The following is a 16,512-nucleotide window of genomic DNA, read 5'->3' as shown; positions in this document are numbered from 1 at the left end:
TTAGCTGACATTACGACCTGGCTGACAGCCCGCTCAGCCAGTCATTGACTGGGGTGGAATATGCAAAAGAACACTGCAGAGACACCATCACATGTCTCGACGTCAGTGAGCTAGCCAGACCTTCCCTTCGGGAAGGAACAGCCAAGCCAAAGGTGTTCTCCAGTCAAGGAAACCACCTCAGCAAGGTATCCATCCACAGACAGCTGTTTCGGGGTTTTTGCCCCTCATCAGTGTGGAGTAGGTTTCTGGCTAGTGAGAGCAATGACTAGTAAGTGCATGCAAAAGGACGCTGGTTGACCTCAGGGAGATCAACCAAAACACCGCAGAGACACCATCACGTGTCTCAACGTCAGTGTATTCTAGAACAGGGGGCAATGTTCTAGAATACACTGACGTTGAGACACGTGATGGTGTCTCTGCTGTGTTTTGGTTTATCTCCCTGAGGTCAACCAGCGTCCTTTTGCATTGACTGGGGTGGGACGCCACTGTACTCCACCGATTGGCTAAGCGGCCAGTCCTTCAGCCAGGACGGGCATTTAAGTTGTGATGATGTCACCACTCGGGGGGGAACGTATACTGGCAGGGCCCCAAGATTAGTCAGGCAGCTCAATGCGGGCACGAGGAGAGGTAAGAAATCGATGATGGTCATTGTCTCCCCGGCCACCAGACAAAAGTTTGGTATGGCTGGACTTCTCATTTAATGAAAAAATAAACTTTGTGAGGGATTTATGTGCAGGGTAATTGCTGTAATAAGGTGACCTATGTTCAGTCTTTTCTTTGCTGAATTAAAGGTATTTACAACCAACAGCATTTATGTGTATAGATTATAAGTTGTAAAGCCCTATTTTCCCAGGCGATTATCATGCAAAGAAACGTTATAGCGTTTTTAAATTTAAACGATAATCTTTCCCTATATATGTGGTCAACAATGCAGGACTAATGAGAAGCCGTTCATGTCTCGTTGATTGCATATTTTGTTAATCATTCGCCAAACGTTCAGTGTATGAACACATCATTTGTTTGCTTGCTTGAATCAGAAGGTGTAAACGATCATAGTAATGATCATGATTACGTGACTAACGTCTATCGTTCTGTGTGTTGTGGTGAACGATTTCAGGTCATTTCCTAAAGTGCTTGTTTGTGATAGAAACATAGAAACATAGAAGATTGTCGGCAGAAAAAGACCACTGGGTCCATCTAGTCTGCCCTTTTAGTATTTTCTTTCTTATTATCTTAGGATAGATATATGTTTATCCCAGGCATTTTTAAATTATGTTATTGTAGATTTACTAACCACCTCTACTGGAAGTTTGTTCCAGGTATCTACTACTCTTTCAGGAAAATAATATTTTCTCACGTTGCTTCTGATCTTTCCCCCAACTAACCTCTCACTTTGTCCTCTTGTTCTTGAGCTCAGTTTTTTTAGTCCTTTAACATACTTAAAGGTTTCAATCATGTCCCCCCTTTCCTGGCAATAACAGAAAATCACTAAAAGGACCCCCTACATTGCTCCCCTGATCACTAGTTTTAGGGTCCCAGGTTTCTCCTTCCTCCTCATCAGCGTATTCACAATAAGCCTTATATAACTTTATGGGATAGTGCTGTTGAGATGAAATGAAGTACTCAAGACCTTTGTACTAGTGAACATGGTGGTCACAAGGTGTAGGCTGTTTATATGTGCTGTTAGTTGTGTTGACTATATCGGGAAGCAATGTTGGCTGATGCATTATTCCTAGAGACCCTACAAACTGGGTAGGGACATGACACATACAAACACTGGCTGACCATCAATTGTGTATGGGGGTGCCTCCTGACTCTCTTCCTAAGGGAAAGGACAGAGAAGAAAAGGATCAGGCAATTTGTTTGATCTTTTTGCCCTTGGGGAGATAAGTCTGGCATTGGCTTTCTCTTCTCTTCCTATTCACAATCCCCATGCACAATCCACTTAGCATGCATTTGTATGGAATTTCTAAATAACTTGGTCAAATGTTGGTTTCACGTTTCCACGCTCAATGCTCTGAGGCTATGTTCACGCATAGTATTTTGGTTGGTATTTTTTCAACCAAAACCAGGAGTGGGTTTAAAACAGAAACTGTGCACATCTGCCATTATAATGTTTCTCTGTCGGTTCAACTCCTGATTTTGGCTGTGACCAAATATTATTTGTGAATATAGCCTGAAAGTGAAGGCCATGATGTAGCTTGTTTTTACCTAGTATGGCCACCACTTCTTCATCTTGGATTACTTCCAGTGATCCCGACACCACGAAACAGAGAGCGTCCACGCTTTCACCAGCATGGTAGATGAGGTCGCCTGGAGCGCAATGAATTGTTTGAAACTCCACCGCCAAAGCACGCAGGCAGCCGTCACTGGCAAGGCGGAAAGCCGGATGCTCATTGAAAACTTTCCTATTCAGATGCACACAAATATCTGCTCTCATGTCCTTAGGACATATTGCCAGAACCTACAAAAAAATAAAAACAAGAATTGTATTAATAATACATAAAAGATATTACTTTCACATGAATGTATGTTCGGGAGATTTGATGGAGTCATTGAAGACACTAGTGGTGATATGTGAACAGCCTAGTGACCAGTCTGTATACAAACTGTACAAGTATAAAACATTATCTATCTATCTATCTATCTATCTATCTATCTATCTATCTATCCTAAACTTCAACCACATAAAATACACATGCACAGTAAATAACATTTGACACATAGGCAATATTAGAGGAACATACATTCTCTTTCCCATACATCATCCCACAGTTTACATGGTCTGTAGATACCAACCATATATTTTTCAGTCATCCAAGTAAAGTGGTTAGGGTGAATGAGCCAGATCTTAGTAACAGAGTGGGGTACCCCTTCTTTATGTGTTAATGTGTGTGATACAACTACTTTAACCTCTGTAAGGAGAAATCCAGCCACAATCCAGCCACAAATTTGCAGGAGCAGGGGGGAACATATCAAACCATACCATACTTACTCCCCTCTACCCATGTCTCTCAAACGCTGGTCATCATTTCAGCACCCCCATTGGGCTCTGGGATCTCCTCCAACGTCATGACCTGGCTGATGGACTGCCCACTCAGCCAGTCAGTGACTGAGACGGCCGTTGCTAGGGTCACTGTTTGGCTGATCGTGCAATCTAACAGCCGAGGTGGTCACTTTTCCCTGAGTTGCGATGGCGTCTGGCGGGGGTCTTGGATCCGGTCACGTGGCGCATCACAGCAATGCCTGATTTTTATTTCCTCCCCTGCCCCTCCTGCCTGTCAGATTTGTAACATGGCCAGACTTCTCCTGATGGGTGTGTTCAGACTACGGAATCCGCATGGAAAACATCACACGGATTCCACCACTCGCTCCTGCTTGACTTTCTGCTGGTCCCATAGACTCCATTCTATGTTCATGCAGATTCCGCCATCCGCTTAAAGAATTGACATGTCAATTTTTTGGGCAGATGGTAGAATCTGCACGAACATAGAATGAAGTCTATGGCACGGATGGAGAGTCAAGCGCGAACGAGTTTCGGAATCCACTGAATGTCCTCCATATGCCCTTAAAATTTTTATTTGAATCTTTGTATTGCCCCCAAAAGTTATACAAATCACCAATATACACTTATCACGGGAAATGCTTATAAAGTGCTTTTTTCCCTGCACCTACTACTGCATCAAGGCTTCACTTCCTGGATAAAATGGTGATGTCAATGGTGAGGTCTGATGGACTCTGCTATATAAGCATGTATATTGTAGCTGTTACAGAGTTTGTATTGAGATCCAGTAATTTCAGGCTACATTTCTGTCCCCATTTTACTTTAGTGACTAGTAGCATCGTAATGAACTATAGTTCCAAACCTTCAGGCAGTCAGTCCTGAGCAGGGGGACCTGTATCATGCAGCCATGCAGTTACTGCCACTGACAAGATATACTGCACGCTTGCCAGGAAAGAGCAATGAAAATAGAGGAGCCACAGCGAGAGCAGGGACATGAATCACCAATTTCCTAAACTCGTGCTCTTTATGTCTAGCACAGGAAAGTGCCATACATAACACAAGACCCTGTGGATGCTGCAGTTATTTTTCCAGCCTCCTCTTTTATGGCTTTATTTTTTCTACACTTGCTCTTTATTTGTCACAGCTGTTAAAATGAATTATTCAGGAATCATTAAAAAAGGCAATTTATTAGCACATTTACTCTCAGAGGAGCCCGAAAGCTATTTTTTTTAATTTCACGTCATGTGATCTAGGAAGCTGTCAATACTTAAAGCTTAAAACGATGTTACCTGTTACTCACCGATTAGTTGTGTCTACACAGCATGTATGAACTCTATATGACTAATGAAGGGCAATGGGTGCAACATGTGCGTGAGCTTTCTATAGGGGGTCATTAGGACATTGCTATAGAGAATGGGAAGGTAGCTGCCATGTCTGGGCCCTAGGGCCTGAGGGGACACATTTACCAATAAAAAACATTAAAGCGGCACTAGCAGCAGGTTCAGGCCAGTGAACCTTCTGATATGCGCCAGCCGCTATTTATCTTAGGACTGCAGTGCCGCTGTTTATACTCCTGTGGGGTCCGATACTGTGCCGATATTAGCTATCTACTGATATGCTAATAAGTGGATTCCGAGGCATTCCCCGTCAGCCCAGAGCACCCACTAAGCCCACTTAGCCTGCCCTCCCACTATGCATAGTCATATATGCATAGTTAGGCCGCTTGTTACAGGCTGCTCCCTGCACGAGCGTGGTAACAAGCAGCCTAACTATGCATAAATCAATATGCATAGTAGGTGGGCTGGTAGGGCAGGCTAGGCAGGCCGAGCAGGTGCTTCAGGCCGACGGGGAACGCCCCAAATGCTCGGAAGCCGCTTATTAGCATATCAGTAATTAGCTAATATCGGCACAGTACCGGACCCCACAAAGGTATAAACAGCAGTGTTACGGTCCTAAGGTAAATAGCGGCTGGCGCATATCAACCGTTTTAAGGAATGCCAGCACTGCACTGTGATGTCATTGTTTATGATACTGTGACATCATATTCCAACTTTATTATTGCATTTATTGTTACTGTACCATGACTATATTATCCCTGAGCATAGGCGTATTACATGCCATGGAGAGGCCACAGTAAAGTGTAGGGTCCACCCCGGCATGGGGCCACCTTATCGTTGGTGGGGTGGTTTACACTATTTGCAAACGGTAACCAAGAGCCTCATTATTTTTGTGGGAATTTTTTTAAGCAGTTGGGGGGGGGGGGGCTGCTTTGAACTATTTTCGTGTCTGTATCTTGCGATTGCGGTGATCTGTCGCATTTTTCTGTGTATATTATCTCTGAAATCATTGATATGTCATGGGCTATTATTCAAGTTCTGTAAAGTACTTGGTTCTGTATGGTAGAGTGGCTGGTTGGTGCCGTTTTGGCACCCAACTTATTATAAGTACTATTATGCAACTCCCGCTTGCCCATCTATAGTATACTACTATATGCAGTAACACTACTGTGTGGAATTTCACAGGTGAATATGAAGTGCAGGCAGGCTTCGCTTCCATATACATAAAATAATTTCTTGTAAAAGGGGTTGTTCACTCCAAATTTTTTTTCTTTCAAATCAACATGTGCCAGAGATTTATAATTTACATCTATTAAAAAAATCTCCAGTCTTCCAGTACTTATCAGCTGCTGTATGTCCTGCAGGAAGTGGTGTATTCTCTCCAGTCTGACACAGTGCTCTTTGCTGCTACCTCTGTCCATGTCAGGAACTTTTCAGAGCAGCAGCAAATGCCCATAGAAAAGCTCTCCTACTCTCCAGAATGGAAAGAGTACCACTTCCTGAAGGACATATGGCAGCTGATAAGTACTTGAAGACTTGTAGTAAATTACAAATCTCTGGCACATGTTGATTTGAAAGAAAAAAAAAGTTGAATAACGCCTTTAAAGACCCCATTACAGATTTTGCATAATGGTCTAAGTTATGCTTCTGGTGGGTCATATACATACAAAGCGAAATCTGAATTGTATACATTCCTTATATGTAACATTTCACATTTGTCAAGTGGAATATGTTATTGTATTTCACCTGTCCTGTCCAATACTAGACAGAGCAAAGGACAAACAGATGACTGTCTGCTATGGCACCCATTGACAATATGCTCTTATATTCAACTAATATTGCATCAAATCTGATTTCTGTTCCTCATGTCTTGCTGCTTAGCCATGCTTCATTCTGACAGGCGTTATGGAGAATAAATGACACTTATTTCAGGTAAATTGCCAACACTATCAGTGTAGGTGTTTTGTTGTGTGTGTTTATGAGGAAGCGAATGAGAACTCCTTCAGCTGTCTCCACTTCGTCACATCAATGTATAAACTAACATCACCATGACTGATAATAGGACGACAATAGAAATTACATAATGTGGGAGTCACTTGTATTAAAAGAATATCATAATCTTTGGAATTGGGAAAGTGGAAAAAATGTGCAGATATCATAATGTGTGACTAATGTCTGATATGACGTTCCAATTGCCACCAGAAAAAAGGTTACTGTTACATTTTACGCAAACATGCCAAATATAGTGATCAGTCTGGATTGTTAGAACCCACCCATTGGACTTCACTCCCCAGCTCACTGCTCCTTGTCCCATTGCAGTCTATGGAGCCCAGCTTGTTTAGTGAGATGGAAACAGCATTGACCTGGCGACTATAGTGCTAAGTCACTCTATCTAGCGATTGGTGAATATCTGAACGTCCAGACCCTTGCCAATCAAAAATTTTGACATGTTTGACCCAAGTACCCAATGCTGGTTGACTCTCAAGACTATGTTGGAACCAACTGTGAATATTTGGTAGCCTCTTCTCCACATCCATTATGGTAAAATGCTTAGCCATGTTGCGCATTCAAAGTGAGCTACTTTGCATACTGTTCTCAGGTTAACAGTGCATGACCTCTACGTTCTCCTCAAGGAGACATATTTCATGCTCAGGTCCTTTTGAATCTGTAGACCACTTTGCCTTGGTTTGTAGCACTTAGTTCCTGTGAACTGTCACAGTGGAGGAGTAAAGTGAGCCAAGTTGCACAAGAGTAATATTACACAGCTCCCTTGACTGATGTAAACATTTTAGTACTTTAAGTATTCAATCTAACTGTAGTTCGGTATTGATTGAGCTGCTTTAGCCAAAGAGAAGGTCTAAAGTGGCGCTACAGTTACACAGATGGTTACTGTTTGAGTATTCCTTAATAAAGCTTCCTATAAAACACACACAAGACTGTGAGAAATTTAAAATTTACAGCCACTGCCTTACAAATAAGAATGCTAGAGGCTGCCACTTCTCAATGTATTGTCTTCTATAAATGTTGATATCAAGCTCTGTATTGCTCTCACCCGGTTAGACAAATCGTTGGGAGCACTGCCCACCCCTGGCCTGCTCCATTTCTTATCATTAGAAAGGGGCAGGCTAGCTGTAGGTGGATCGGCACTATGGGAGCAGGCAGTGCTCCTTACAGGTGCCCCATTGCTCTTACTGTCTCACTGGACCGTGGAGCACACAAGTAGCTGCACCAGAATGGATCAGAGGAGAAAGGTAAGAGACATACCTTCCTCCTCAGCTTCTCCTGTGCAACAGGGACATATAACCTAACATCTAACCTGCTGATAGTCCCCATTTAAGATGACTCCATACTGGCATGTAGCCACCCCTAAACCACCTGTATCACGTTGTAGGGGTCCACACGCCACGTCCAGTTTGGGGGTTTGGTCTTGCATCCAGTGCCTGTATTTTGAAGAAAAATTACTTTAATTGCTGCAGCAGGGCAGGGAGTCAATCTGGCGTGGCCTAAAGCATCTGTGCCCTAGGCTGCAGCGCCTCTCTCCCTACCTCCATCCAGCCCAGGGGCGTGCTGAAAGGGCGGAAGCGAGGACCTGCAGGCCAAGGGCAATGATGCTCTAGACCACACCAGATTGACCCCCGCCACACCGCAGCAATAAAAGTAGTTTTTCTTCAGAATACTGGCATCGGGAAAAGGCTTCAGAATACTGGCATCGGGAAAAGGCTGCAGCAGGGCAGGGAGTCAATCTGGCGTGGCCTAAAGCATCTGTGCCCTAGGCTGCAGCGCCTCTCCCCCTACCTCCATCCAGCCCAGGGGCGTGCTGAAAGGGCGGAAGCGAGGACCTGCAGGCCAAGGGCAATGATGCTCTAGACCACACCAGATTGACCCCCGCCACACCGCAGCAATAAAAGTAGTTTTTCTTCAGAATACTGGCATCGGGAAAAGGGTGGACCCCCGAACCGGATGCGGTGTGAGGACCTCTACAACTCAGTATCAGTAGTTTTGGGGCAGCTACATGCCGGTACAGAGTCACTTTAATGACATGCACACATGGCTGCACTCACACATGCTTAAAAATTATCTCCTTATTGCTCAATATTGCATCAAAGTACCTCAAAAAAGCTTTTCCTGTATATTCTTGACTTAAACGTATCCAATTTCTGGTGTAGAATACGCAAAGGTATGACTGAATAGCAGAAATAATCCTAAATACTTTGTTCTAGGCTCCTATTGTTGCTAGTTAGTCCATTTGGTTCACAGTCAAGTCTTGTGTAGTCCTTGTTTTTGTATCTATAGTTGTTATTTCTCCCATTTTTAGCTTGCTCAGTCTTGTTTTTTGTCCTAGAGTCCTCCTGTTGTTTGTGTCAGTTTTGCAGATTAGGGTTTTTACAAGGGTTATTTGCAGGGACAGTAAGTGTCAGTGGTGCCAAGTGTTAAGAGAAGTCCAGTCTCTAACTTTTTTTTTTTCAAAAGAGTTGGGGAGGAGATGGCTGAACATAAACACAGGCACCTACCTCCCTGCCCCAGCGCTGCGGTTCACTGTCCTCTGCACCGGTTCCCGGTCCCCCGGCCACTTTCTGGTCTGAGCAGGGAACTAGGTCGTGACACGTCAAGCCCGCTCAGCCAGTCAGCAGCCAAGGCAGGACCCAGCTAGGGCCACTGACTGGCTGAGCGGGCCTGACACGTTACATCTATGGAAAAGTTTAGGGAAAGTTGTTTTTTCAGGTCAACATTTGCCTGTGTCAACTTCTAACTGCCTCTAACACTGCCAGCTGGCACTTGGTGGCAAAGCGTTACCTGCCCCCAGCCGCGCTATATGGGTTAAGCTCCTGCTCTCTGCCCGTCTGGTCATTGGTGATCAGCTTCTGCTCACACTCATGGAGCGACCTGTTGTCCTCTAGCCACAGAAGTCCAGCTCCACATCTTGGAGTGAGATAAAGGTGAAGACGGCCCTTAGACTTCGCCCACTGGTGTCGCCAAATATTTGTTCTTGCAACCATTTAGTTGTTCCATATTGTTCACCCTACAGTAAGCCCTGAAGGTACCCCAGTACTTTGAACCCCTGTTAGGACCCAGGAAAGGTAACTACTAGAAGTGAAGACTGGTTCTACAGAGGTCTATTAGAATCTACAGGATACAAAGTAGCGCTGTGCTTTCATAGTGCCATCTTCTTCCTTTAGTCATCAGTGGTTGGATCCCCTTCAATCGGACAGTGGTTGTTTATCATATTTCCAGTTCCCGATCAGATCAGTGGGACTGTGATCTACTTGTTCCTTGGCTGTTCGGAATCACAGGGTTCTCACTAATCTAGTATGACTGACATGTTATAAAAGTTTCCTATAGGAAAACTTTATTAAGCAAGTAGTAATATATATGTAATCGTAATCAACCTTTACTTATCATTCAGCTTTTTCTTAAATGCATTTGGAATGAAAAGTAGAACAGTTCTCATCCACCGGGCATTGTTACTATTTTCATAAAACGATATTGAAATCTAGGAATGTTCTAATAACAAAGGGTTAGAGAACCTTCACTAAAAAGCTGGGATGTTCTTTCATAATGCTCCTTGCTGCTACTGCAAGATACAGACACATTTCCATATTCCTATGCTAATGCAACAACCTCTTGTGTGACTGCAATGAGCAAATACAATACTGTAATCTCTATTGTGTTTGTTATTTGGTTTTGCCTGACTGAAGATTGCTTTGCACAAACTATAATTATTAATGTTAATTTGGAAAAACGGCGTCAGAACGTTACAAGGTGACAGATTGACATTTAGACAAGGGAATCTGAATGTGGAAGGTAATCATTTTGCAATCCATATGCTTGAGTTACCAGGGGCTACAGTTCTGCCAATGAAAACGTGCAAAAGCTTACAAAATAGAAAACAGATAAAAAAAAAATAAACTGAAAGTTACCATACAAAAATGTATTTTTTATACGGTAGTAATATTGCATTCTTAATTGACTAAGTTTTTGAATCAACTGGTGCCAGGAAGTTTTGTAAATTACTTCTATTTAAGAATCTCAAGTCTTCCAGTACTTATTAGCTGCTGTATGTCCTGCAGGGAGTGGTGTATTCTTTCCGAAACAGGTTCTGTCCAGAGCAGTAGCAGGTCCTCATAGAAAAAAACTCCTTCTCTGGACACTTACTGACATGGACAGAGGTGGCAGCAGAGAACACTGGATAGAATACACCACTTCCTGCAGAACATACAGTGGCTGATAACATGGCTGGAAGACATACGTTTTTAAAATAAAAGTAATTTAATAGAAACCTCTAATAGCAACCCCTTTGTAAACGGTATTTCTCCAACCTATTTTCGCTTGGAATTATCAGCACCTTTGGTCATGCAGCCCTAACCCCAAAACGACATAACTTTCCTCCAGTCCAATACAGGTCATTGGGCGCAGGTCCACAGGCAATGATAGATGGTAGAACGTAGATTAAAATTATATAATTTATTAAGACACAACGTGTTTCAAAGTCGAACTGACTTCTTTCTCAAGAAGTCCGTTCTATCATTGCCTTTGGACCTGCCCCTGATGACGTGTATGGCCTGTAAGACCTGAGTGGAGGAAAAGCTGTCTAATGGTGCGTTTACACAGAGAGATTTATCTGGCAGATTTTTGAAGCCAAAGCCAGGAACAGAGTATAAACAGAGAACAGGTCATAAAGGAAAGACTGGGATTTCTCCTCTTTTTAAATCCATTCCTGGCTTTGGCTTCCAAAATCTGTCAGATAAATCTGTCTGTATAAAGGCACCCTTATTGTCTAATCCCTTAGAAGAGATTACGGGAGTGGCTGCAGTTCAGTTTGGTTTCCGCCCTTGTTAGCGCTGTTTCTCGGTTTGCAAGTGAGACATTTTAACTTCTCTTCTCACCCATTTGAATTTGTTATAATCTATACCATGGACTGTTTCACTAATCACAAAATAGTCAATTTGCTTATCTTTTATGCCTCACTTTATTTAGATTCTCCAAAACCCAAATTGAACTTGTGGTAAGAATTCTAAATTGCTATGACCACATGAAATTTTCTATGGGGATTTGCTACCATTCTGGGCAGTTCCTGAAAAGGACAGAGGTGGCAGCAGAGAGAACTGTGTCAGACTAGGAAAAAAAACACCATTTCATGTAGGGCATACAGCAGCTGGTACTGGAAGGCTTGAGATTTTTGAATAGAAGTAAATTACAAATCTCTGGCCCTTTCTTGCACCAGTTAATTTAAAAGAATTTTTTTTGGGGGGTGAACTACCCCTTTAACCATTCCTTAATTAAATTTAATACATCCAATGTATTTTATTGTAGAAACACAAGAAATGTTGTATGTAAAACAATAGACGAAAGTGAATCTTGTAAGAAGGTGAAGTATAAAGAAACTGCACGTGTGATTGCAGCCTTAATCCCAACAATTAACAAACAACATGCAATGCTAAAAAAAGCTATTCATTAATTAGGTGGCACTGCGTCTATCCTCTAACCTAACCAAGAAATGTAAAGAGTCAACAGCTCTAGCGACTTGGCCTTTTTTTTCCCATTCTTTACGTAAATTCCAAGCCTAGTAATCTCCTCAAAGTCCGAAGAGTTCTATTTTTCTGAGATAGGAGCTTTGTATGTCTTCCACTAATCTTTTACACAGTGCAAGTGCGATTTAGAGGCAAAATGTAGCTCCAGAAAATATTGTAAATGCCATTTTCTCTTCCTGTGGATAATGTAAATGCTGAATTTTATCAGCGCTGCTTTTTTTTAGTCCTGTATTAGATTTAAAATGTTGTAAACCTTCTAAAAAAAATAAAATAAAAATGTTGAACCATCAATATGACTGACATGTACCTTTTAATAGCAGGAGTGACATTTCTAAGAGTACAAGAAAACTCCCCCGTATACGGTCGGCTTATACATTTGGCAGATATTATTCATTGTCTTATAAATAGGATTGCAAATGGGGCGACCTCTGAGATTCTTTTTGGCAAGAGTTTATTCTAACACACGGGGACTAATTTATAAATATATGCCTTAAAATGTCAAAGTGTAACTCTTACATTGTCAGACGGCATCCAAAAATAACATAAGAGCAAGAATCTACCAGGGAGCATGGATACAGCATGTGTTTTATTGTTATTTCATTTGTGTTTTAAAAAGATAGTAAAAACATAAACAATGGAGATGAGCAAACCTGGAGCATGCTCGAGTCCATCCGAACCCGAACTTTCAGCATTTGATTAGCGGTGGCTGCTGAAGTTGGATAAAGCCCTAAGGTTATGTGGAAATCATGGATATAGTCATTGGCTGTATCCACGTTTTCCAGACAACCTAAGAGCTTTATCCAAGTTCAGCAGCCCCCGCTAATCAAATGCCGAATGTTCGGGTTCGGATGGACTCGAACTCGAACCCGGTTCACTCATCTCTAATAAACAATGATCCAGCATAGAACGGGCATAAGGCTACTGGGTGCAAAATCAATGAAAGGGCTTTTTACCGTGCAGTTATCAAGGGTGCTTGATAAAGTGTCCAGACGAGGCGCAGCATTGGGTAAGTGGGTATTTAATTGGGGTTTGGTTTACTTTTAACACCATACTAGATGCTGAGTTGAGGAGATTATTGTGCATCATTGAGCTTTGTGCTTGCAAGTTTCTTCCTTTTATGTAAATTCTGTTATTTCTATATTTGTTAAAGGGGTTATCCACCCAAGAGGGAAAAAATAAAATGCTAACTGGTCTTACTCACCAAGCCGCCCCTGATTATTTTGAGCCGTCTCATGTCTTTCAAGCTGCTGCCATTTCTGAGTTACAAGTTTTTCTAAAAGCCAATCTATAACCAAGATAGGAAACTATATTTCCCATCATGCATCTCCCTGATTGGTCCATTTGCGTACTCGCCCCCTTAGCTTTCTTTCCTGCCCACTGCTGTCATTACTATTGTACAGTAAACACAGGACTGTTTTTTTACTGATGTTGCATCACATCACCCCAATATGTATTCCATACTAGCTGATGATGTAGCAGAGCTGACGCGCACATGGTGTAGCTATGTGCTGCATAACAGGCATCTGTTTACTGGGGGGTGTAGTGTATGTTTAGATCTCTGTTCGCTGACTGTGAATGGAAACATTCTATCTCCATCCAGACTCTAAGAACATCTATAACACTTACAATATACAGACCTGAGACAGAAAAACGGGTACATATGCTTGCATTCATTGACAGCAAGAAAAGATAGAACTATAACTTTTCATGTTACAGAGACCTAGGTTCAGGGACACATGTATGATTACAAAAGCAGCACAGGTGCATGGAGATGATGCAGATAATGCCTCTTGGGGGCCGGGTTACCAAGTCAATTGAAAGCTAACCTGGGCATGTGATAGGAGATCACATGTTCTGTGACTACAAAGGGAGGGGGGGAAGAGGGAGCTGAGTGTGGTCAGAGTGGCACTGACATGAAGGAAACCTGAGCTGCAGTGACCTGCCAATGCCACTATACAATGAACAGAGCCAAGGCTTCTAGCACCTCCATGGGGTGCCAGGTAAAGACAATTCCCCCAGTCACATATTGATGACCTATTCTGATGCTGCGTTTACACTTAACGATTATCATTCGAATTTGCGAGATTACGATCGAATTCGAACGATAATCGTACGTGTAAACGCAGCGAATGATCAAACGACGAGCGAGAAATCGTTCATTTTGATCTTTGAACATGTTCTCAAATCGTCGTTGATCATTCGCGAAAAATTTGCAGATCGTTCCGTGTGAACAGTCGTTTGCCGATTTAACCAATGTGTGAGATAGGCTTACGCGATCGCAAAACGATTGTAAAGCGAATTTACCGTACGATGTATCGTACCATCTAAACGCTGATCGTTATGAAAAAAAATCGTTACTCCGACATCGTTAATCGTATGATCGGGCCAATTATCGTTTCGTGTAAATGCCGCATGAGGATAGGCCATAAATTAAAAACCCCTTTAAGCTACCCTCCCTTTTCTTCTAAGTCACATCATCTTTCTAAATCATGTAAAAGCCATAATAAATGTGGCACATGGCATGTTTTAAGTTGTAATCCTATAGTAGTTGGTTATCAGTGGCAAATGTTCAATCTTTGTTGGGGCAATGAATGCTTCTTATGTCGGTTAGGGGCAATTGGGTTATCTCCCTTACAGTTACACCCCTGCTGGTAATGTTAGCTTTAATTCTCAGCAGGGGTGTAGGTAGGATTCACGGGGCCCCCATATCAAAATTTTTTTAAGGGGCCCCCTCCGCTATGCACAACACAAAGCACGGTGTGTGCATTCATGTAGAATCTGCTTTACTGCTGGTGCACTGATAACCCCTGACCTCAGCACATTTTCCTTTCCTACTTGATTGCCAGCTGGAGAACAGAGGTCAGGGGTTATCAGTGCAGTGAAGCAGGGATCTCTGTTTTGTGCTTGTTAACCCTTTTTTGTGTTGCAGCATGTACGTAAACATTGGGTCACTTACTGCTGTACATAAGGGTTTAGGCAGAAGGACACACGCTTTTACCGTCTCCCCCGGGTCCCCCTCCTGCATGGGCCCCATAGCAACTGCCTACCCTGCCTGTATGGTAGCTACACCACTGATTCTCAGAAAGATGGAGGATTATAGATGGAAGCTTCTATCTAAGGACCCTTTGCTACTAGTAGCTCTACTATATGTGCATCAGAGCTTACTGTCATTCTGATGTGTTATCTTTAGTTGAGAGTTGAGAGTCCATGAGAGTTCTGCATATCTACAGTTGCACTTAAAAAAAAAATGTGACTGTCAGATTCCCCACCGCTCCATCTATATATATTACATTGTTATCTGAATTAGCTAAGTAACTTCACACAATTACAAGTCATTTGAAGCATCATTCATTACAGCCCACAAAGTGCCTCCTTTCTCCCTCCAGAGTCATTCCACTTGGTCTAAAAGTTACATATCAGCCTTTTCCTTGACAGCTCCTTACTGTATTATTTTTAGAAGATCTGTTGCCATAACAATCAAGGCAGCTGTTCATTACCATAGGAACCCAGAGTGCTCATTTATGGAGCGCACCTTCATTCAGCGTGCGCTCCCACTTTTATTTTATATGACAAGATGCTATTTAAAGAAATCCTCACACACATTCTTATTTGGGAATGGCTACCCTACCTAAAATCACGATTTAAAAGAAGTTTCTCATCAGAAAGTGACATATAAATCATGGGGGAGAATTATGGAACATGGTGTAAAGTGAAACTGGCTCAGTTACCCCTAGCAACCAATCAGATTTTGCCTTTCATTTTCCAAAGAGTTTGTGAGGAATAAAAGGTGGAATCTGATTGGTTGCTAGGGGCAACTTAGCCAGTTTCACTTTACACGGTGTTTGATAAATCTTCCCCCATATTCACATAAAAAATATCTAAAATGCAGAGTCATTTTGCAATAGATTGACATTTCCTGTTTTCTGCCACTCGTTGGCTTTGCTGTGTAGACTAAGTCAAAGTCAGCAGTCACAGTTACTGTGAACTAAAACAGGGATTTAGAAGCAAATTTGAAAATCTGTGTCACAGAAAAAGTGACATTACTACTTTGATGGACATCCTGGAAACACAAGCAGCCTGAATACTGATGAGCCTCGTGGAACAGGGCTAACCCTTGTAAAAAAAAAAAAAGAAAATTAAAGCTATAACTCCACAGCTTTTCTGTCAAGGATTCTACGAAAAATTTGGGAAATTTTTAAATTTCCTTTTAAGGGATGCTCCAGATTTAAAAAAAAAAAAATGTTTTCCAATGAACTGGTGCCAGAAAGTTATATAGATTTGTAAATTATTTCTATTTAAAGTTCTCAAGCCTTCCAGTACTTAACAGCTGCTGTATGTTCTGCAGGAAGTGGTGTATTCTTTTAAGCCTCACAGAGTGCTCTCTGCTGCCACCTCTGTCTGTGTCAGGAATTAGTTAATACCTAATTTGTCAATGTGCACTCTATGGTATAAAAATTAATCACAAAATTATGTGCACTACAGTGACTTCTACCTCCGTTTACCTTAGATCAAATACAACCACACAATACTGAGTTTCAGTAGCAAATAAAGCTTTATTATATAGCATTAAAAATACAATTTATTAAAAAGAGGGAAAACCATGCATTAAAAAGATAGTGGCAATCCCGGAGGGTATACACAA

At 42.1% G+C, this 16,512-nt stretch overlaps 1 protein-coding gene across 2 annotated transcripts in view; it reads right to left on the bottom strand.

Annotated features, from left to right (window-relative positions):
• KCNH5 (potassium voltage-gated channel subfamily H member 5) overlaps positions 1–16,512 on the bottom strand; it is a 189,264-nt gene that overhangs the window by 20,730 nt on the left and 152,022 nt on the right. For both annotated transcript variants that reach the window (XM_069949841.1, XM_069949842.1), the window contains exon 9: positions 2,212–2,464. In XM_069949841.1, the coding sequence (XP_069805942.1) occupies positions 2,212–2,464 (253 nt within the window). The remainder of the gene's footprint in view (positions 1–2,211; positions 2,465–16,512) is intronic.

Source organism: Dendropsophus ebraccatus, chromosome 13 (genome assembly GCF_027789765.1).
Source record: "Dendropsophus ebraccatus isolate aDenEbr1 chromosome 13, aDenEbr1.pat, whole genome shotgun sequence".
NCBI classification, from domain to species: Eukaryota; Metazoa; Chordata; class Amphibia; order Anura; family Hylidae; genus Dendropsophus; species Dendropsophus ebraccatus.
Note: the sequence above shows the minus strand (reverse complement) of the source record. Positions and strands in the feature narration are given on the sequence as shown.